General features: G+C 43.8%; 1 protein-coding gene and 1 pseudogene across 7 annotated transcripts in view; one reads left to right on the top strand and one right to left on the bottom strand.

Annotated features, from left to right (window-relative positions):
- Nucleotides 1-24,207, bottom strand: part of LOC132883797 (leukocyte elastase inhibitor-like) — a 108,732-nt gene that overhangs the window by 19,166 nt on the left and 65,359 nt on the right. For 3 of the 7 annotated variants that reach the window (XM_060917812.1, XM_060917817.1, XM_060917820.1), the window contains exon 1: nucleotides 4,552-4,641. The exons of 3 other annotated variants lie outside the window; for them this stretch is intronic. In XM_060917812.1, coding sequence (XP_060773795.1) covers nucleotides 4,552-4,574 — 23 coding nt within the window. In that variant the 5' untranslated portion in view covers nucleotides 4,575-4,641. One more of the 7 variants, XM_060917815.1, reaches the window with a different exon arrangement.
- On the top strand, nucleotides 21,492-22,903 carry LOC132883796 (trypsin-2-like; annotated as a pseudogene).

Raw genomic sequence — 24,207 nt, 5'->3', positions numbered from 1 at the left:
CCACTTCCCTCGGAAGCTGGGAGAAGCTCTCCCGGAGGTGGGAGTTAAAGACCTCCCTGACAGAGTACTTGGCCAGACGTTCCCAGCAGACCCTCACCATACGTTTGGGCCTGCCAGGTCTGTCCGGCTTCCTCCTCCGCCACCGGATCCAACTCACCATCAGGTGGTGATCAGTTGACAGCTCAGCCCCTCTCTTTACCTGAGTGTCCAAGACATAGGGCCGGAGATCAGATGAAACAACAACAAATTCGATTATCAACTTCCGACCTAAGGTGTCCTGGTGCCACGTGCACTTATGGACACCCCTATGCTCGAAGATGGTGTTCATTATGGACAAATCATGACTAGCACAGAAGTCCAATAACAAAACACCACTCGGATTCAGATCGGGGAGGCCGTTCCTCCCAATCACGCCCCTCCAGGTGTCACTGCCGTCACCCACATGAACGTTGAAGTCCCCCAGTAGAACAATGGAGTCCCCAGTCTGAGCACCTCTCAGTACCTCTCCCAGGGACTCCAAGAAGGCCAGATACTCTATACTATTTTTCGGCCCGTAGGCACAAAACAACAGCAAGAGCCCTCTCCCCGATCTGAAGGCGCAGAGAGGCGACCCTCTCGTTCACTGGGGTAAACTCCAACACATGGCGGCCGAGCTGGGGAGCTATAAGCAAGCCCACACCAGCCCGCCGCCACTCACCATGGGCGACTCCAGAGAAGTGGAGAGGCCAACCCCTCTCGAAGAGCTGGGTTCCGGAGCCCAAGCTGTGCGTGGAGGTGAGCCCGACTATCTCTAGCTGGTACCTCTCAACCTCCCGCACAAGCTCAGGCTCTTCCCCCCCCAGTGAAGTGACATTCCATGTCTCAACAGCTAGCCGCTGTGTTCGGGGATCAGGTCGTCGAGGCCCCTGCCTTCGACTGCCGCCCAATCCACACTGCACCGGCCCCCTATGGCTACCTCTGTGGGTGGTGAACCCACAGGAGGTCGGGCCCACGTCACCTCTTCAGGCTGAGCCCGGCCGGGCCCCATGGGCAAAGGCCCGGCCACCAAGCGCTCGCATACGAGCCCCAACCCCGGGCCTGGCTCCAGGGTGGGGCCCCGGCTGCGTCATCCCGGGCGACGTCACGGTCCTCGGATTTTTTTCCATAGGGGTTTTGGTGAACTGCTCTTAGTCTGGCCTGTCACCTAGGACCTGTCTGCCTTGGGAAACCCTGACAGGGGCATAATGCCCCCGACAACATAGCTCCTAGGATCATTCAAGCACACAAACCCCTCCACCACAATAAGGTGGCAGTTCTAGGAGGGGCATATCAGACATATCACATATCTACAACATATCAGACATAAAAAAAGGTTGATCAATGGCTCAGCAGCATCAAAATATTGAGCACAGAGAGGCTGTGACACAGACTGGTAGCTGACACAGAGTGTTTTTACACCATGCTGGGGCAATACGCAGAGCATACATGTGTGAAATTATTGACGAAACAAAACATGGGTCAGTTTAGGAGCACTGAGAAAAACCGCAGCTTTGACGATCCCAAAATCGTGTTGTCTGAGATCGCGATTTTCGGTCGAAAACGATAGATCGTTCAGCCCTAGTTAAAATGTATCAACAGCAGTGCGGTCTGTTAAGATAAGCCCACACATCAGTTCCTCGCCCTTATGGTGGTAGGCTAAGTGTTATTTTAAATAACTCAGTTCGTCACTTGTCACTTCTGGTTGCATTCGCGAAAAAGCCAAGACCAGCGTCTCGTTACTGTTCGGACGTCAACAAGCTGCTAGCCTCAAACTAGCTCAAGTCCTAACCTAACATTAGCATCAGACTACACTTTGGAAAGGGGGTAGAGTTGGATATAGGCTGCTACTAAAATATTACAGGACAAGATAGTGCTCGTCTATCCAGAATGCTATTAAACTGCCTGACGCAACAAACAAGATTAAAAAATATCCACCTGTATTTTTGCTACAATCGTCTAAAATGTAGCGCTAATGTGCTAGCTAGCACTATGTCTTACAGATGAACTTGACATAGTTATTAAAAGACGTAATGACACATTACTAGGACTACCTAAACATTACACAATGCAAATAGTAGAAATTATATGATTAGAAGATCAAATAATATGGTTAACCTTACCTCTCTTGCAAAAAGACCAGGCGCGACACAAAATTCCGTTACGTAGGACTGATGGAAATCCTTGCGGTGAAGCGCAGCCAGCAGCAGATAATGGCGTGCAGCTTCCGCGCAAAAAAGTGCGCAGTTTTCTGAGTTACTGTTTTCTTCTCATACTTTATACTTCCTATGTTTCATGGACTGTAACAGCATTTGCTTATTTAGTAATTTTAATAGAGAATTTACTTTGATGAAATTATAATCAGACACTCCAACCGCCCCCCCCCCCCCCCCCAAAAAAAACCTCATCGGATCTGTACGATTCACGCAAGTCCCCCAGACAGCCGTGAAAAAGGCGGCATCCGCCAAAAGGCGCGCCGTTTGCATCCCTGGATCCATTGCATGATGTTCGGGTGATGTTGCTGGCGGCGGCTGTGCTGGAGATGTGGGACTGTCAGGGTTCCTACACATTTTCAAATTTAAAATTCCAGACTTTTTCCATACTCAAATTCTCAGGTTTGGAGACTTCAGCGAACAAACAAATACTCATATATTTAAAAGAATTACTTGAAAATCAAACAGGTACTCACATTATGACATACCACCAAAATGCATACCATATTTAGCTTGGCCTAAAATTTGTATCAGTGGCCCTGTTTTTGTCATAAATATATATACACATTACACAAAATACAGGATGCCACTCTGACGCACACGTATCTGATGCACACTTCAAGACATTAAAACACAGGTGTGTGAAGATGTCAAGCACATACAGGATGTCCCGAAAAAAAATGTATACACACTTTTAATCACTGTAAAGTACTGTATGTGTTTATTAAAATCCATAGAATTTACAGACATTTTATTATTTAGTCACCGCCTGTTCTCAAACTGACATCCATTCTGGTCCAGTCACTGCTGACAAAGCAAATCACATTCAATTCTCTTGGTATTTTTGGACGTTCACTTTCAGTGACTGTTGCAGGTCTCATAGCGTAGACTATAAACATCAGTTAGAGGCAGTGATAAAACAGGAAAGTGATGTCTGTAAATTCTATTACACCTTGAAAATGAAATGAATTTTAATAAACACCTACTTCACAATGATTCAAAGTGTGTATACATTTTTTCGGGACACCCTGTATGTTGTGCGCACACACAAGTTTACTGAAGCTTCTAATTTGAAAACAGTCATTATGGCATTTTTTGTATTTACTATTGTGTTTTATGAAGGCCCTGTGTTAGTTCCACTGTAGATCACATTTTGTCCACATACCAAGAGATGGCAGACGTGGCCGAGACGTGGCCACCCTAACCAGTATGTAATGGCTGCAGTGCCCTTGAGCTAGGCATTTAACCCCACATTGCTCCAGGTTGTAACCATGTTGTACCCTGTAATAACTAAGTGGCTTTGGATAAAAGCGACAACTAAATGTAATGTAGTTATAATAATAATGTAATAACAGCATTGTTCAGTTTATATGTATGTTTGTGTACACAGCCTTCATATTTTTGTTGGCAGTTTTTTTTGTCTTGGGTTGCTTGTTTTCAGGGTCCATGTGCCTTATTTTTCTAGCAAATTCTGGCAACACTGCCAAATAAGCCATAAGCATTTTTACACTGACTGGAGCTATGATGTGTGTTCACGCGTGTTCAAGAGGCGTTTTGTAGCAGGGGGTTTTCCTGCGTCTTGTCCAAAGTCTTTCAAGAAGCAAGCAGGTTCAGAGGGTGTGGCGGAGCGCATGCCAGTACAACAGAACACCCGTTTCCCTCCCTCCGCATTTCAACACATTTCTTTGGCAAAATTCAACTGAATGTCAGAATGTTGAGCTTCATTTTACTATGTAGCGGCAAAGGTCTGGAAACACAAATATTTCTCCATACCCTAATTTCCATTTTCCATACTTTTCCAGACCTGGAAAATACTAAAATCAAATTCCATACTTTTCCATACTGCGTAGGAACTCTGGACTGTGGCTGCTACATTACTGGAACGATATCCCGACCTCTATTTGGTGGACTTTTTTTTTCTTTTCTTCTGCTGATTATTGTAAAGCAACCTTGGGTTTTGAGAAAGACGCTATATAAATTGAACATATTATTATTATTATTATTATTATTATTACATTGATCTTGCTCCTGAATTTACCCGTGATATGCACTTTAACAGGACCCCATGGTGCTGTGACAACCAACCCCGTTCTCCCCGATGACTGTCCATCTTGACAGTTCTGCATGTCTGACTTCCTTTTCCGTGTTCAGACTGCAGGAGTTTACAGCCACACCAAGACGACTCGAAAAATAAAATGACTCCAAGAAAAAAAAAAGTTTTGTTAGCTAATAAGACGGCAATCGAAAGACAAGTAAATTCAAATAGATAGTTCTAACATTCACAAAAAACTTTGTGAACTAAAAACCAAGAACTAGTGTTTACCTGGTAAGTACTGCCTGGGGCATCGACCTAATAACCTGCAGGAGATGAGGCTTTGACTGCACAGTTCTCACTGTAAAACCTCCTCAGTACACTCACCTGAGCTCGAACACGGTCCCAGTGAACAGGTATCAGAATAAATGCAGTCAGTGCTTGTTACAGCATGTTATTAGATCATTTCTCAGCCCAACATCTGAACCCCACCCACCTTGGAGGCAAGTCCAGGAAATGACGTCGTAGGTTTAGTCAAGTCACGTGATTGTGAGCTCGCTGGAAAGGAGCGCTTAGAGCTGGCCGCCATTTTACCACTCCCATCGCGTGTATTTGGCTTGTGTGGCATTTGATCAAATTTGCCCCAAGAAAATTTGACTCTCCTGACTTTTTTTCCCTTTCATTACCTCCTTTTGGGGCGGCACGGTGGTGTAGTGGTTAGCACTGTCGCCTCACAGCAAGAAGGTTCTGGGTTCGAGCCCCGTTTCTGTGCAGAGTTTGCATGTTCTTCCCGTGTCCGCGTGGGTTTCCTCCGGGTGCTCCGGTTTCCCCCACAGTCCAAAGACATGCAGGTTAGGTTAACTGGTGACTCTAAATTGACCGTAGGTGTGAATGTGAGTGTGAATGGTTGTCTGTGTCTATGTGTCAGCCCTGTGATGACCTGGCGACTTGTCCAGGGTGTACCCCGCCTTTCGCCCGTAGTCAGCTGGGATAGGCTCCAGCTTGCCTGCGACCCTGTAGAACAGGATAAAGCGGCTAGAGATAATGAGATGAGATTACCTCCTTTTATTTTCTCAACTTTACACACATTCCTTACATATCTTTATAGCGCTCTCCACTGTTACTGTATTTTTTTTTCCTTTTCCAGCTGATCATTTTTTTTTTAAAGAGATTATTTCAGTTTTGGTAGTACGGTGGTGTAGTGGTTAGTACTGTCTGCCTCACAGCAAGAAGGTTCTGGGTTCGAGCCCCGTGGCCGGCGAGGGCCTTTCTGTGTGGAGTTTGCATATTCTCACAGTGTCCACATGGGTTTCCTCCAGGTGCTCCGGTTTCCCCCACAGTCCAAAGACATGCAGGTTAGGTTAACTGGTGACTCTAAATTGACCGTAGGTGTGAATGTGAGTGTGAATGGTTGTCTGTGTCTATGTGTCAGCCCTGTGATGACCTGGCGACTTGTCCAGGGTGTACCCTGCCTTTCGCCCGTAGTCAGCTGGGATAGGCTCCAGCTTGCCTGCGAGCCTGTAGAACAGGATAAGCGACTACAGATAATGGATGGATATTTCAGTTTTTCTCTGATACAGTGTACCTTTCTCTTTCATATATTTCTTCTTCAATATATATTGAAGACAGTATAAACTGAGAACTTTGTGATTTTGAGTCAGTTCACTCTGCAAACCGAACACAGCTTTTATTAACTGATTTAATAAAAGTCTAAACCTTTCTGCAACCTCTTGGACTTTGAATCATTTTTGCTTGGAGTTTAAGTTTTGAGAGTTTCCATAACACCCCGTTGTTAAAAAGAGCAACAAGCTCACTGCAGTCTATAGCGAGGAGCACAGGCATCACTCATGGTGGACCAAGGCCTAAAGGGAACCAATGCCCAGAAGTGGGTCCGGAGCTACGCCACAACCGGCAGACAAAACATTCAAACGAAGAACAAACATCAAAATATATAAACACACAAAAAAAAAGGGAGGGGGATAAAAAGCTCCAGTGTGAAGCATCATCCAAAATGTCGTTACATCACTAGCATATACAGCGCCCTCCACAATTATTGGCACCCCTGGTTAAGATGTGTTAAAAGCCTTAAAATAAATTCAATTTTTATTGCAGAAGCATAATCTCACACTGAAAATTGTAGAAAAATTTAACCTTTAACTCAAGTGAATTAAAATAAAAAATCCCTGACTAAGAAATAATTATTTTTCATAAAATCACCTGTTCCACAATTATTGGCACCCATAACAATTCCTAGAAAATAAGTGTAATTGAAGCATTTCTTTCATTTCTACTGTAGTTTATAAAGTTGATCAGAGTATCTAGGAACCTTTAATTAGTAATTCATCACATCCTGTTTCCCTGGGGTATAAATACGATGTGACACAGAGGCCTATTTCTCTTATCCGCTCTTCAACATGGGAAAGACAAGAGAACTCATCATTCAAGTAAGGCAGATGTGTGTTGACCTTCATAAGTCAGGCAATGGCTACAAGAAAATAGCCGCTCACCTACACCTGCCCATATCTACAGTCAGAGGAATCATCAAGAAGTTTAAAACAACTGGAACAGTGGCAAACAAACCTGGACGAGGATGCAAGTTTATCTTGCCACCACGCACAGTGAGGAGTATGGTAAGAGAAGTAAAAAGTTCTCCCAAGCTCACTGTTCGAGAACTGCATCAAAGAGTAGAATCTTGGGGTCACAAAGTCTCCATAACAACCATCACATGCCAACAAGCTGTTTGGGAGGCATGCACGGAAAAAGCTTTTTCTCACTTACAAGCAGAAACGTAAATGTCTGGGGTTCGCTAAGCGGTACTGGGACTTCAACTGGGACCGTGTGCTTTGGTCAGATGAGACTAAGATAGAGCTTTTTGGCAACAAACACTAAGTGGGTCTGGCGTAACACAAAAGATGAGTATGCGGAAAAGCACCTCATGCCCACTGTGAAGTATGGGGGAGGATCGGTGATGCTGTGGGCCTGTTTCTCTTTCAAAGGCCCCGGGAACCTTGTTAGGGTGCATGGCATCATGAACTCTTTGAAATACCAGGACATTTTAAATCAAAATCTGGTGGCCTCTGCCTGAAAGCTGAAGATGGGTCGTCACTGGGTCTTTCAGCAAGATAATGACCCTAAACATGTGGCCAAATCTACACAAAAATGGTTCACCAGACACAAAATCAAGCTCCTCCCATGGCCATCTCAGTCCCTAGACCTCAACCCAATTGAAAACATGTGGGGTGAGCTGAAGAGGAGAGTGCATAGGAGAGGACCCAGGACTCTGGATGATTTAGAGAGATTGTGCAAAGAGGAATGGTCGAAGATCCCTCTCTCTCTGTGTGTGTTCTCCCATCTTGTGAAATGTTATAGGAGAAGATTAAGTGCTGTATTGTTGGCAAAAGGGGGTTGTACAAAGTATTAACATCAGGGGTGCCAATAATTGTGGCACACATGATTTCATGTAAAAGAATTACAGTATTTCTTAATGTGGGATTTTTTTTTCCCACTGAATAAATGCACTTGAATTGAAGGATGGATTTTTCTCTTTTTTTGCATTGTTGTCCTATATTATTATTTTTTTAAATGAATTTATTAAAAGCCTAAGAACACATCTTAACGAGGGGTGCCAATAATTGTGGAGGGCGCTGTATTTCCTTGTGGAATACCAACATGGCTAGCCCAGGCTTAGACTAGTGACAGCTATGTACAGTAGTTTTATGTTTTAGCTTGGTGACGTCATAATATTACAACCCCGATTCCAAAAAAGTTGGGACAAAGTACAATTTGTAAATAAAAACGGAATGCAATGATATGGAAGTTTCAAAATTTCATATTTTATTCAGAATAGAACATAGATGACATATCAAATGTTTAAACTGAGAAAATGCATCATTTAAAGAGAAAAATTAGGTGATTTTAAATTTTATGACAACAACACATCTCAAAAAAGTTGGGACAAGGCCATGTTTCCCACTGTGAGACATCCCCTTTTCTCTTTACAACAGTCTGTAAACGTCTGGGGACTGAGGAGACAAGTTGCTCAAGTTTAGGGATAGGAATGTTAACCCATTCTTGTCTAATGTAAGTAAGTAAGTAAATAAATTTTATTTATACAGCACATTTAAAAACAGTGCAAACTGACCAAAGTGCTGTACAGTGTCTGGCTAAAACAATAAAAAGAAAATAAAAGCAATAAAGCATATTAGTAACATATGGTAAGAAAACATTTTAGCAGCATTCCAATAAACAAAGACAACTGGGCGCAGTGTACAGTGGCAAAACACTGACAGCATTGACCTACACATAGTAAAAGAAGATGAAGCGTAAAATAATTAAGATACATAAAAAGTATTAAAAAGCAATTTAGATACATAAAAGGTGTTAAAGGGCAGTGGCTTAAGGGATAGAAGAAAACTAAGAACTAAGAAGCAAAGGCTAAAGTGTAAAAATGTGTTTTCAGTCTAAATTTAAAAGTAGTGATAGTGGGAGCAAGTCTGATGTCTTGAGGCAGACCATTCCAAAGACGTGGGGCTGCCACTGCAAAGGCTCGGTCACCTTTATGTATGAGACGGGACCGGGGAACATGGAGGAGGCCTTGGTTCGTGGATCTGAGAGACCTGGGTGCAGAGTGGTGTCGCAGCATATCTGAAATGTAGGAAGGGGCCTGACCATGTAAAAACTTAAAAACTAAAAGAAGTATTTTGAATTGGATTCTAAAACATATGGGGAGCCAGTGCAGAGAGGAGAGGACAGGAGTGATGTGATCATGCTTCCTAGTACCAGTTAAAAGTCTAGCAGCAGCATTCTGCACCAGCTGTAAGCATGCTATCTGGGACTGGGGGAGGCCAAAATATAGGGCGTTACAGTAGTCGAGGCGAGATGTTACAAAGGCATGTATAATGGTTTCTAAATCCTGGAATGATAGGGAGGGCTTAAGGCGGGTCATGACTCTGAGTTGGTGGTAGCTGTTTTTAATGGCTGAGTTTATCTGTCTCTTAAAACAAAGTTCAGAGTCGAAGAGGACCCCGAGGCTTTTGGTGTATGGTTTCACAAAAGGTGAGAGGGTAGATAAACTAGAAGTCACAGAGGGGATTGATTTGGGGGAACCAAAAATGATAACCTCAGTCTTAGAATTGTTGAGTTGGAGAAAGTTCTTGGTCATCCAACACTTAATGGCATCCAGGCAGTCCAACAAACACTGGGTGGAATCCTTTGATGTTAATGGTATGTATAACTGAGTGTCATCTGCATAAAAATGAAATGAAACATTGTGTTGGCGAATTATGTCACCTAGGGGGAGCATGTATAAACAGAAGAGCACCAGGCCCAAAATGGAACCTTGTGGGACACCATATGTGACCGGGGCTGAGGGAGAGGAGGAGTGGTCGATAGAGACTAAGAAAGTTCTGTGTAGTAGATATGATTTAAACCAGAGTAGTGCTGTGCCACTGATGGCCACCCGCCCCTCGAGGCGGTTAAGGAGGATGTTGTGGTCCACTGTGTCGAAGGCAGCACTGAGATCCAACAGAACCAGGACTGCATTCTCACCCGAGTCCAGTGTGAGAAGTAGGTCATTTGTAACCTTCAGCAGTGCAGTCTCAGTGCTATGGAAAGGTCTAAAACCGGATTGAAAAGGCTCTAGAACTGCGTTTTGGGACAGGTAGGGGGACACTTGGGCAAGAACAGCTTTTTCCAGGACCTTGGAAATAAAGGGCAGCTTAGAAATAGGCCTATAGTTGTTTAGACATTTGGGGTCCAGGTTGTGTTTTTTAAGCAGTGGCTGGACGACTGCATGCTTAAAGCAGGCTGGAACAACACCTGATGTCAGACAGGCGTTGATAATCAGTTGTAAAGAAGGGCCTAAAACATCAAGAGCTTCCTTTAAAATGAGAGTGGGGACATCATCACCAGGAGAGGAGGTGGTTTTCATATGCCTGACAATGTCATTTAGGGCAATCAAGGATAAAGGGTCAAAGTGAGAGAGAGTAGCTGTTGAGCGGGAAGGTGGAGGTGTATGTGAGGAGGTTAGAGCTGGGGGTGGGAAAGTAGCTCTGATATTCTCAATTTTGTTAGTGAAGAAATTCAAGAATTCCTCACAAGTATGCGAAGTTGTGATGGGAGCTGGTGAGAGAGGTGGGTTTATGATGGAGTTTATAGTGTTAAAAAGAATTTTAGGTCTATTGGAATGCTGGTTGATTATATCTGAAAAATGTTTGACTCTGGCTGCTTTGGCGGCTGACTGGAAAGATGACAGGGTAGACTTAAAAATTTCAAAGGAGACAGTGAGGTGATCTTTCTTCCATCTCCGTTCAGCTCTGCGGCAGGCCTGCCTGAGTGAGCGAGTGTCTTCATCCAGCCACACCTTGGATTTAAAATTAGAATGTTTGTAACAGAGCGGAGCCACTACATCAAGAATCCCCAAGCAGGAAGAGTTAAATAAAGTAACCAAGTCATCAGGACTGCATAAGGCAGCTACTGCTGTAGACATGGTTGAAAAAACATCCTTACTTAAAAAATGCTCTACAAACTGAGCAGTAGTCTCAGGGTTCAGGCGACAGGAAAACTGTCCAGGGGCTTTGGCTATCTGCACAGGATTTGGAATGCTGATGTTAAAAAATATAGGCTTATGATCAGAGAAAGTGGCATTGTCCATTGATATATTCTCAACAGAGAAGCTGTAGGATAAAACTAAATCAAGAGTATGGCCCAGTATGTGAGTGGCTTGGTCTATATGTTGAGTGAAACCAAATGCATCCAATACATCGCAGAACTCTTTAACCATGGGTTTATCTGGACAGCAGACATGAATATTGAAATCACCCACCAGCAATAAACAGTCATATGTAGAGACCGTCTGAGGTAGAAAAAATGAAAATTCTGAAATAAAGTCTTTATCTGGTTTGGGGGGTCTATAAATTAGTGCACACAACAGCGGGCTTTGTTTAGACTCCACAGTCACACATTGCAATTCAAAAGTGGAATATGTGCTCAAGGAAAGCCTCTGGATTTTTAAAGCATTATTGAAAACAAAAGCCACTCCACCACCTCGTCCAACGCGCCTTGGAGTGCTGATGAATGAACAGTTCGCAGGGCACAGTTCGCCGAAGGCAGAAGACTCACCAACTCCGGCAGAAATCCAAGTCTCAGTCAGAAATAACAAATCCAGTTCATGACGGGAGAAGAAGTCATTGAGTATGAAGGTCTTGTTTAACACTGATCTGCTGTTGACCAGTGCCGCTTAAGCCTTGGTGTGTGTCACTGCCTGCGAGCAGTGTGAGTATTCCAGCAGCCGAATGTTCCCGGGGTTAACCCCACCGCTGCAGATGCGAAGTCTTGGCCGGTTGGAAATGGCAGGTTCCGAGGATAGTCGTGGGATTATAGGGATGTGGCAGGAGTAATTCAGATCCCAGGATCGCCGCGCCAGGAAGAGATCCTTTCGTCCTTCATGGAGTAGGCGACAGCAGCAAGGGCTTGGCCATTGCTTTGAGATAGCGTGAGCCCATTCCCTGACCTTCACCATCAGAGATGCAGGCTTCTGAACTGAGCGCTGATAACAACTTGGGTCGTCCTTCTCTTCTTTAGTCTGAATGATACGGCATCCCTGATTTCCATAAAGAACTTCAAATTTTGATTCGTCTGACCACAGAACAGTTTTCCACTTTGCCACAGTCCATTTTAAATGAGCCTTGGCCCAGAAAAGACGTCTGTGCTCCTGGATCATGTTTAGATATGGCTTCTTCTTTGAACTATAGAGTTTTAGCTGGCAACGGCGGATGGCACGGTGAATTGTCTTCACAGATAATGTTCTCTGGAAATATTCCTGAGCCCATTTTGTGATTTCCAATACAGAAGCATGCCTGTATGTGATGCAGTGCCATCTAAGGGCCCGAAGATCACGGGCACCCAGTATGGTTTTCCGGCCTTGACCCTTAAGCACAGAGATTCTTCCAGATTCTCTGAATCTTTTGATGATAATATGCACTGTAGATGATATGTTCAAACTCTTTGCAATTTTACACTGTCGAACTCCTTTCTGATATTGCTCCACTATTTGTCGGCGCAGAATTAGGGGGATTGATGATCCTCTTCCCATCTTTACTTCTGAGAGCCGCTGCCACTCCAAGATGCTCTTTCTATACCCAGTCATGTTAATGATCTATTGCCAATTGACCTAATGAGTTACAATTTGGTCCTCCAGCTGTTCCTTTTTTGTACCTTTTAACTTTTCCAGCCTCTTATTGCCCCTGTCCCAACTTTTTTTAAATGTGTTGCTATCATGAAATTTCAAATGAGGCAATATTTGGCATGAAATTTCAAAATGTCTCACTTTCGACATTTGATATGTTGTCTATGTTCTATTGTGAATACAATATCAGTTTTTGAGATTTGTAAATTATTGCATTCCGTTTTTATTTACAATTTGTACTTTGTCCCAACTTTTTTGGAATCGGGGTCGTATGAAGAACTAGAGACTTTCCTGAACAGATTTTCACACAAGTCCTAAAAGTAGATAAAGAGAACCCAGTTAAACTAATGAGACAAAAATATTATACTTGGTCATTTATTTATTGAGGAAAATGATCCAATATGACATATCTGATATCTGTGAGTGGCAAAAGTATGTGAACCTCTAGGATTAGCAGTTAATTTGAAGGTGAAATTAGAGTCAGGTGTTTTCAATCAATGGGATGACAATCAGATGTGAGTGGGCACCCTGTTTTATTTAAAGAACAGGGATCTATCAAAGTCTGATCTTCACAACACATGTTTGTGGAAGTGTATCATGGCATGAGCAAAGGAGATTTCTGAGGACCTCAGAAAAAGCACTGTTGATCCTCATTGGGCTGGAAAAGGTTACAAAACCATCTCTAAACAGTTTGGACTCCACCAATCCACAGTCAGACAAATTGTGTACAAATGGAGGAAATTCAACACCATTGTTACCCTCCCCAGGAGTGGTCAACCAACAAAGATCACTCCAAGAGCAAGGCGTGTAATAGTCGGCAAGGTCACAAAGGACCCCAGGGTAACTTCTAAGCAACTGAAGGCCTCTCTCACATTGGCTCATGTTAATGTTCATGAGTCCACCATCAGGAGAACACTGAACAACAATGGTGTGCATGGCAGGGTTGCAAGGAGAAAGCCACTGCTCTCCAAAAAGAACATTGCTGCTTGTCTGCAGTTTGCTAAAGATCATGTGGACAAGCCAGAAGGCTATTGAAAAAATGTTTTGTGGAGAGATGAGACCAAAATAGAACTTTTTTGTTTAAATGAGAAGCATTATGTTGGGAGAAAGGAAAACTCTGCATTTCAGGATAAGACCCTTATCCCATCTGTGAAACATGGTGGTGGTAGTATCATGGTTTGGGCCTGTTTTGCTGCATCTGGGCCAGGACAGCTTGCCATCATTGATGGAACAATGAATTCTGAATTATACCAGCAAATTCTAAAGGAAAATGTCAGGAAATCTGTCCATGAACTGAATCTTAAGAGAAGGTGGGTCATGCAGCAAGACAACGACCCTAAGCACACAAGTTGTTCTACCAAAGAATGGTTAAAGAAGAATAAAGTTCTTGTTTTGGAATGGCCAAGTCAAAGTCCTGACCTTAATTCAATCGAAATGTTGTGGAAGGACCTGAAGCGAGCAGTTCATGTGAGAAAACCCACCAACATCCCAGAATTGAAGCTGTTCTGTATGGAGGAATGGGCTAACATTCCTCCAAGCTGCTGTGCAGGACTGATCAACAGTTACCGCAAATGTTTAGTTGCAGTTATTGCTGCACAAGGGGGGGTCACACCAGATACTGAAAGCAAAGGTTCACATACTTTTGCCACTCACAGATATGTAATATTGGATCATTTTCCTCAATAAATAAATGACTAAGTGTAATATTTTGTCTCATTTGTTTAACTGGGTTCTCTTTATCTACTTTTAGGACTTGTGTGAAAATCTGATGTTATTTTAGATCATATTTATGCAGAAATATAGAAAATTCTAAAGGGTTCACAAACTTTCAAGCACCACTGTACACATGCATATATATATATATATATATATATATATATATGGGGCGGCACGGTGGTGTAGTGGTTAGCGCTGTCGCCTCACAGCAAGAAGGTCCTGGGTTCGAGCCCCGTGGCCGGCGAGGGCCTTTCTGTGCGGAGTTTGCATGTTCTCCCCGTGTCCGCGTGGGTTTCCTCCGGGTGCTCTGGTTTCCCCCACAGTCCAAAGACATGCAGGTTAGGTTAACTGGTGACTCTAAATTGACCATAGGTGTGAATGTGAGTGTGAATGGTTGTCTGTGTCTATGTGTCAGCCCTGTGATGACCTGGCGACTTGTCCAGGGTGTACCCCGCCTTTCGCCCATAGTCAGCTGGGATAGGCTCCAGCTTGCCTGCGACCCTGTAGAAGGATAAAGCGGCTAGAGATAATGAGATGAGATGAGATATATATATACACACCAGCCATTAGGTTTCCCAAACCACCCTACATAGATAGATAGATAGATAGATAGATAGATAGATAGATAGATAATGATCAGTTAATACACTAATAAATTACTATTACTAATATTAAGAATTCTTCCAGATTCTCTGAATCTTTTGATGATATTATGCACTGTAGATGATGATATGTTCAAACTCTTTGCAATTTTACACTGTCGAACTCCTTTCTGATATTGCTCCACTATTTGTCAGCGCAGAATTAGGGGGATTGGTGATCCTCTTCCCATCTTTACTTCTGAGAGCTGCTGCCACTCCAAGATGCTCTTTTTATACCCAGTCATGTTAATGACCTATTGCCAATTGACCTAATGAGTTGCAATTTGGTCCTCCAGCTGTTCCTTTTTTGTACCTTTAACTTTTCCAGCCTCTTATTGCCCCTGTCCCAACTTTTTTGAGATGTGTTGCTGTCATGAAATTTCAAATGAGCCAATATTTGGCATGAAATTTCAAAATGTCTCACTTTCGACATTTGATATGTTGTCTATGTTCTATTGTGAATACAATATCAGTTTTTGAGATTTGAAAATTATTGCATTCCGTTTTTATTTACAATTTGTACTTTGTCCCAACTTTTTTGGAATCGGGGTTGTATGAAGAACTAGAGACTTTCTTGAACTGAAATTATCTGTCATCTGTCCCTTTTAGCACATATCTTAATCATAAGCAAAAGTTTTATATATATATATATATATATATATATATATATATATATATATATATAAATAAATCTCCTTCTCACCCCCGGCGGGGGGGGGGGTGGTATCCATGTCATCCTCAAGCTCGGGTCCTCTACCAGAGGCCTGGGAGTTTGAGGGTTCTGCGCAGTATCTTCGATGTTCCTAGGACTGCGCTCTTCTGGACTGAGGCTTCAGATGTTGTTCCTGGGATTTGCTGGAGCCACTCTCCCAGTTTGGGGGTTACTGCCCCAAGTGCCCCCACTACCACAGGGACCACGCAACCCTTGACCTTCCACATCCGTTCCAGCTGCTCTTTCAACCCTTGATACTTCTCAAGTTTCTCATGTTCCTTCTTCCTGATGTTGGCGTCAGCTGGGATCACCACATCTATCACCACCAACCTCTTCTGCTCTTTGTCCACCACCACTATGTCCGGTTGGTTAGCCAGGATCTGTTTGTCAGTCTGGAAGCTGAAGTCCCACAGAACCTTGGCCTTGTTGTTCTCAGCAGGGCTTTGAACCGGTTCAAGGAACGAAAACGAAAACCGGGAACTTTTTCTATTTCACATGGAACAGAAACGAAACCAGAAACTTTATTATTTTTTATGTTCTGGAACAGAAACGCTTATTAAAAATAATGGTAACCAGTTAATACCGGTTTTTATTTCGTTCCTCAAAGTTTCCGTAGCCTACAAATAAAAAAGCCATTCTTCTCCTGCGCAAGTTTCTATGACCCGCTGGGGTTCACTTCCTGTGTGGCGTTCGCTGACTGAATGGAGAGAGCGGGAAGGTGGACTACTATCACGTCTCCATGTGATAATAAGTGAATTACTGAGTGTCTGAGCAAAGAAGAGCCTGAACGTTGCAACCTCCCTATTGGCTGTTTGTAAAAATGTATCAGTTGTTGCCCTTCCCACGGGAATCATCGCGGACTCGAGAGACGAGACCTGACGAGTTAGTTCGTTGGTAGCAGAACAAAATGTCTGGACACAAATCGGGTTTTCAGAAAAGGAAAGAAAATAAACGGAGGGTTGAAAATACAAAAAAGGAGGCAGAAAATGCAAAACGAGTTTTAAGGTAGGACAAATGGTTACTTTTTAAGGCAGCCCGCCGTGGCTGCAGGCTTTCTGTTGTCTCATTGAATGGTTACTTTTCTGAGGCAGCCCGCCGTGGCTGCCTGCAGGCTTATTTATTATAGCCCATTTAGTTAAAATAGTTGATATAAAATGTTTATAGTTATAGTTATGTGATGGTTGTCCTGAATTAGGCCTTTTTTTGGGGGGGGGGTTGCGCGATGTTGCACCCAGGTCCAGATTAGGACAGAACCGGCCCTGGCTACATTTCAGGTGTAGTTTGTTTTATGTATGTATGTACTTGCATAGATGTGTACTTGGTCTTCCAATATGGCGACTACCGAAATCTCGTGGCGCGGTGACATCATGTGGTAGCCCTCTATAGGGCCTGACTAGCCTTTGGTAACACACTAAACGAATTATCTTTCATTTTTGGCACTTTTTCTGTTTGTGTAGATGGGAAGACATACTGAGAATCCAAATCGCCAACATTTGAAATAATAATTGTTTTGAATTATTTCTTGTCTTATTTAATGAAGGTTGTAATAGAATTAGCCTACATTTGGCTTAAGCTGGATGAGACAGAGACATAATTTTATAGCCATTTGTTAAACAGCTGACAGGGAACGTAATTAACCGTTCCGGGAACGAAATTTTTTTGTTCTAACCGGTTCGGGAACGTCTATTTAATGGTGGAACCCCAAACCGGAAACGTTAAAATTCCGTTTCTGTTCGGAACGAACCAATAGGAAAAAAATTCTGGTTTAAAGCCCTGGTTCTCAGCCACCTTCTGTGGTATGGCCCATTGGGACTTGGGTACTTCTATTCCATACTGGTTGCAGATGTTCCTGTATACTATCCCAGCCACTTGGTTGTGCCTCTCCATGTACGCTGATCCAGCTAGCATCTTACACCCTGCTACTATGTGCTGGACTGTTTCAGGGGCTTCTTTGCACAGTCTGCATCTTGGGTCTGATCTACTCTGGTAGATCCTGGCCTCTATGGCTCTTGTGCTTATGGCCTGTTCTTGTGCTGCCATGATTAGTGCCTCTGTGCTGTCTGTCAGTCCTGCATTATCCAGCCACTGGTAGGATTTCTTGATATCAGCCACTTCCTCTATCTGACGGTGGTACATGTCATGTAGGGGTTTGTCCCTCCAGGTTGTCTGTTCCTCCTCCTCCTCTGCACTCTCATCAGGGTTCTGCTGCCTGAGACATTCACTTAGCAGTTCATCCTTTGGGGCCATCTTTCTGATGTATTCTCGGATTTTTGATGTTTCATCCTGGACCGTGGTCTTGATGCTCACTAGCCCTCGGCCTCCCTCTTTCCGCTTAGTGTATAGTCTCAGGGTGCTGGACTTGGGGTGGAACCCTCCATGCATGGTGAGGAGCTTTCTAGTCTTGATATCTGTGGCTTCTATCTCCTCCTTTGGCCAGTTTATGATACCAGCGGGGTATCTGATGACTGGTAGTGCGTACATGTTGATGGCTCGGACCTTGTTCTTACCATTCAGCTGACTTTTCAGGACCTGCCTTACTCTCTGGAGGTATTTGGCTGTGGTTGACTTCCTTGTGGCCTCTTCATGGTTTCCATTAGCCTGTGGGATGCCAAGGTACTTGTAGCTGTCTTGGATATCACCTATGTTGCCCTCTGGTAGGTCAATCCCCTCAGTCCGGATCATCTTGCCTCTCTTTGAGACCATCCGGCCACACTTGTCCAATCCGAATGACATCCCTATGTCATCGCTGTAGATCCAGGTGGTGTGGATCAGCGAGTCTATTTCTCGCTCGTTCCTGGCATACAGCTTGATGTCATCCATGTAGAGCAGGTGGCTGATTGTTGCCCCACTACGGAATCGGTACCCGTAGCCGCTCTTCGTGATGATCCGACTGAGGGGGTTCAGGCCTATGCAGAACAGCAGTGGTGATAGCGCATCTCCTTGGTATATGCCGCACTTGATGTTGACTTGGGCAATGGGTTTTGAGTTGGCCTCTAGGGTTGTCTTCCACATTTCCATTGAGTTCTGGATGAAGGTCCTTAGGTTCCTGTTGATCTTATACAGTTCCAGACATTCCAGTATCCATGTGTGTGGCATTGAGTTGTAGGCTTTCTTGTAGTCAATCCAGGCAGTGCACAGGTTGGTCTGTCTCTTCTTACAGTCTCGAGCGACTGTTCTATCAACCAGTAGCTGGTGCTTGGCTCCTCTGGTGTTACTGCCAATTCTTTTCTGTGCCCTGCTCATGTATTGAGCCACATGCTTACTCATTTTTGCCGCAATGATGCCTGACAGGGCCTTCCATGTTGTGCAGAGACAGGTAATTGGCCGGTAGTTGGATGGGATGGGTCCCTTCTGGGGGTCCTTCATGATTAGGACTGTCCTGCCTTGGGTTAGCCATTCTGGGTGGGTCCCATCCCTCAGCAGCTGGTTCATCTGTGCTGCTAGGTGTTCATGGAGTGCAGTTAGCTTCTTCAGCCAGTTAGCTTCTTCAGTTAGCTTCTTCAGCCAGTACGTATGGATCATATCCAGCTCTTCATCTTTGACACTCTTTCTTGGACGTCTGCCATTGAGATGGTTACTGGTTCTTGTTCTGGGAGGTTGCTGTGGTCAGCTCTTAGGTCCACTAACCATTGGGCATCGGTGTTGTGTGATGCCTTTCTTTCCCATATGTCTTTCCAATATTTTTCCACCTCAGCTCTTGGTGGGTCTGACCGGTTGTTGTTTCCCTGCCACTGAGAGTACACCTTGGCTGGTTCAGTGGAGAACAGCTTGTTTATTCTCCTGGCCTCTCCCTCCTTGGTGTATCTCTTCACCCGGGTGGCCAGAGCTGTTAGTCGCTGTTTGGCAGTTTCGAGTGCCTCTGGTATGGAGAGTGAGTTGTACTTCCTGGGTGCCCCTTTATTCACCATGTTCCCTTTCTGTAGTTCAGCTAGCTGGCTAACTTCTCTCCGTGCTGCTTTTATCTTGGCCTCTAATTGTCTTTTCCATGGTGGATACTGTTTGTTATGTTATTGGACTGTTTCAGGCTTCTTTGCACAGTCTGCATCTTGGGTCTGATCTACTCTGGTAGATCCTGGCCTCTATGGCTCTTGTGCCACCCGGTTGAAGAGATACACCTTGTGTCCAAGCACCTTGTCTCCATGATTACTGTTGCTGTACTGTGTATCAGCTTGTTGGTCTCAGTGATGGTTCTTGTGGAGATTGTCTTCAGAGCAGCATTCACATCTACTAGTAGATCTTCTGAAGGTATTCGTCGGGGGCTCCAGTTGGGTCACGATCTTCCTTCTCTGGTTGTGGGGATGATGATGACATCTCCCCGCTGACCTGTCTTCCTGGCTCCCCCTTGCCGTAGCATCCCTTAGCCTTGATTGTGGGTTTCGAAGTATCCAATGGTCCCACATTCGCTGCATGTATCCCCTCTCTCTGGGATTGCTTGCATTCCAGCAATTGTCCTCATCCACCGATGTAGCCCAGTAGCCCATTTCTCATCAGTTTGCCCTGGTTCCCTAGCAACTGACGCAGACGGGTGACGTCTAAGCCGGTATGACTCTATCAGTTATGTCTTCACTCATTCCTGAGGTAGGCTGATATATCATGAGGGGTCTTGCCTAAGGACCCTTACTGGATGATGTTTTGCCCCAACCAGGATTCGAACCCCGATCTCCTGCGTCGTAGTCAGTGAGCATTACCACTGTACTATCCAGCTAATATATATGTATGATCAGTTGATCAGTTAATATCACTAATACATTACTATGTCTAATTTAAATAAAAATCTAAATTATAATTTTATGAGGTTTTAATGTTGTTGTTTGCACTGTATTGTCTCTGGGAAGAATAGTTATATCATGGCCTTAGGCCCACTTTACACGGGGACGGTCTGAAACAAAAACGCAAAAGTCCGTTTTCGTTCTCACTTTTTTCCGCGTCTACACGACCGTTTTCAAGGAAGAAATCTGCGTCTATACGGTGACGCATAAATGTGTGGAATTCAATCGGATGTGCATGCCAGGCGGCTAGGTGGTGCTGTGAAAGACCTCCGCTATGTCTGCACGCATGCGCAACGTCTTCCGTCTTGTCTGATCTGCACATCTGCGCCGCGAAAACTTTGACTACTCTGGCTATGGTAAGTAAGAAAGTAAGTAAAAAAGTAAGAGCATACTATACCCGCCTCTGTTCATTAACGGTATATATGCAGATTCGGTATAGATGTTCGAAGGACTCCTGGACGTTTATTAAAGCTGCCAGAGCAGCTTGAAGGTCCGTTGGATCGATGTAATCAGACATGCTCTTACTTTTTTACTTGCTTTCTTACTTCCCGGGCTGGCATGTACAGTATATGACATATGTATGACGTAAACGCGTACCCGACGTGAGCAGATCCGAGCAGAGTTTCGCGTATTGGGTAGTTTAGATGGATATGCAACTGGGGCTGTTTTTAACTTATCCACTCTGGAAGGCGTTTTCAATTTTTTTCCATTTTTCAGCCTCGGAAACGCCGTTCCCGTGTAGACGAAAGGCACTTCCGATAAAATATTTAGTCGTTTTTACCCGACAGCGTCCTCGTGTAAATGGGCCCTTAGAATGAGTGAAATGAACTGTTTACATTAGCAGAGTGAACAACACTATTGAACAAAGGAAAAAAGTATAATGATTTTCAAGAAAAAAGGAAGTTAGAAAAATTGACTAAATATTCCTTATTTTTCTTTTTAGGAAGTAGCTTGGAGGTGCTTTAGGTAAAGGGTTCCAGGGTTTCCAGTTCAATCCCAAGCTTGGCTCCAGCTTCCCCATGACCCTGACCAGTTAGTGAGAGTGACCAATTTATTTTTGGCCAAAAATAATAATTCATTTACAGAGTCACTTATCAGACTTTAGATTATTTTTTAGTTCCAATTTTTGATTAGTCCACACAGGACTACTGTTTGGCATAAATAGGAGTGTGAAGTGAGATCCCCATCATAGGTGATCAAGAGCCATCATGAAGTCTCTGGTCCTGCTTTTGCTTGTAGGAGCTTGTTGTAAGTATAAAGCTGCTTTTTTTTTAAACAGATGCTGAGCACAATGATATATATATATATATATATATATATATATTTTTTTTTTTTTTTTTTTTTTTTTTTTTTTTTTTTTGCATGCAGTTGCTCTGGAGGATGACAAGATTGTTGGAGGGTATGAGTGCCAACCCCACTCCCAGCCCTGGCAAGTGTCTCTGAACTCCGGCTATCACTTCTGTGGTGGTTCTCTGATCAATCAGAACTGGGTTGTGTCTGCTGCTCACTGCTCCAAATCGTAAGTGATTTATGTTATGATTAATGAATTAGTCATGATGAAAAATACACCTCTTGAACACAGAACCATTTCCCTCCCATCTCTAGTCGTGTGGAGGTTTGTTTGGGTGAACACTACCTCAACATTGATGAGGGTCATGAGCAGTTCATCTCCTCCTCCCGTGTCATCGTCAATCCCAACTATGACTCCTGGAACATTGACAATGACATAATGCTTATCAAGCTGAGTTGACCTGCTACCCTGAACAGCTATGTGCAGCCTGTGGCCCTGCCCACGAGCTGCCCCCCTGCGGGTACCCTGTGCCTGGTCTCTGGATGGGGAAACACCATGAGCCCCAGTGAGTACACACTTTGATCATTAGCCCAAGACAATTTGATGTTAAAATGCAATTGAAAACTACAAGTAGGAGTTTTATGTCTAAAATGCATTAAGATATGACAACATTGTGTGGAAGTATTGCAACACTGACTGGTTTTCATTGCTTCGAAAGCAATTTTTCAGAACTTCTTTCCTAATTGCTTCCTATATGTGTTTTGGATTGTAAATAATATATTCCTGTTTGAATGCTCTTTACTTATGTTGACTCATTTTGGAAACTTGCTTGCAGCTGCTGATCGCAACAAGCTGCAGTGTCTGGAGGTCCCTATTCTCTCTGAAAGGGATTGTAACAACTCTTACCCTGGTATGATCACTAATGCCATGTTCTGTGCTGGCTACCTGGAGGGAGGCAAAGACTCTTGCCAGGTAAAGTGAAATGTGAGAGTAAAGTGGAAAGCAAAGGGGACCATATTTATATTTTTGGCCTAATAACAATAAAATGTTAACTCTCCCTTATTCAGGGTGACTCTGGTGGCCCTGTGGTGTGCAATGGTCAGCTGCAAGGTATTGTGTCTTGGGGCTATGGCTGTGCTGAGAAGGATCACCCTGGTGTCTATACCAAGGTAAAATCAAGTGCTGTCTGTTGTAATATTAGATACAATCTATAGCATAGACAGCAAATGTCTCTTTTACACAAATAATCTGCCTCATTAATCTGCATCATTCTGCCTCCAGGTTTGCATTTTCACCAACTGGATTACCCAGACAATTGCCAACAATTAAATCTGCAATGCAGCAACGTACTGTGAAATCCAACACCAGCATTATATTAAAATAAACATCTTCCTGAAGCAATAAAACTATCCTGTTTGACTTCATTTGGAAATTTGACTTTTTTTCTTAAAACATGTTCATGCACTATAATCCTCTTTTCAATAATGAATAGCAGATGAATGAACCGATAGCCTACTTGTGGTTCCAGTAAGTTAGGTTTTTAATTAGCATAGTCATTTTTCTCTAGAAAGTACAAACTGCTGACAAAATAAGGTCATGCTTTGCATAGATATTACATAAACTTTGTTGTTCCTTACTAGTCTAAGCCCTGGAGGGCAACAACTACAAAAACGCTGACTCAATAAATCAGATTTTTCTGGCAATAAATCTGTAAACTGTTGAAAAATGTAAATCACACAATTTCAATGACATATTGTGCACTTCATTGTTAAACCTGGTTTATACTTAACACGTATTTGTGTCACGACACAGATAAAAAAGAGTTCATGGGTATTTATCGCAGCCAAAGCCACAGATGATGGGGAAAAGACATAGCTAGTGCTCAGTCCTCCCATGATCTCTAGTTAAACACATGGTACATATCTGCAGTGGTATATGTCAGAACAACACGAATTGGTTGGTGGACTAATGCCGCTTTTCCACTACAAACGCGGCTGAGTCGGGCTGAGCCGTGCCGTGCCGAGTCAGGCTGAGCGGGGCTGTTGGAGTTGCATTTCGACTACAACCGCGCTGAACCGTGCTGGCTGGAAGTGGGTGGACACATTGGGTGGAGTTAGCGAAAGTGGGTGGACGTCAGGTGATGTCGTTAAGCAGCGCAAACAGTGACATCAGTGAGCTTTTAAGCGGTAGTCTCACGACCCGAATAGTAAACAATAAACATGGAGGACATGGAGTCGTTAGTGTTGCTGGTCTTGGTTCTGTGGCTTGTTGTCACCGACAACACCAACAGATACTGACAAGAGCGTATAGATGAGGCGAGGCGCATAAGGCTTCAGAAATTCTCGTAATTCGTAATTCTCCTTCTTCCGGGTTTGCGGTGTTTACAGATCCCAGCGCGCTCGCGGGTCGTGTGTGGGCATGTGAGGACACTCCTCCTCACCAACCAGTGCACAGGGGAGTGTCTGCTCACACCCCCAACCTCACTCGGCTCGCTTTGGCTCGCTTCAGCCCCACTCCAAAACGGTGCGAGTTTTAGGGGCTAAGCAGGGCTGAAGCGAGCTGAGTCGTGCTGGTTTTTGGTAGTTGAAACGCGAGCCGTGTCGGGCTGAAGTGAGCTGAAGCGAGCTGAAGTG

The sequence above is a fragment of the Neoarius graeffei genome, chromosome 3 (genome assembly GCF_027579695.1).
Source record: "Neoarius graeffei isolate fNeoGra1 chromosome 3, fNeoGra1.pri, whole genome shotgun sequence".
Taxonomy (NCBI): domain Eukaryota; kingdom Metazoa; phylum Chordata; class Actinopteri; order Siluriformes; family Ariidae; genus Neoarius; species Neoarius graeffei.
Note: the sequence above shows the minus strand (reverse complement) of the source record. Positions and strands in the feature narration are given on the sequence as shown.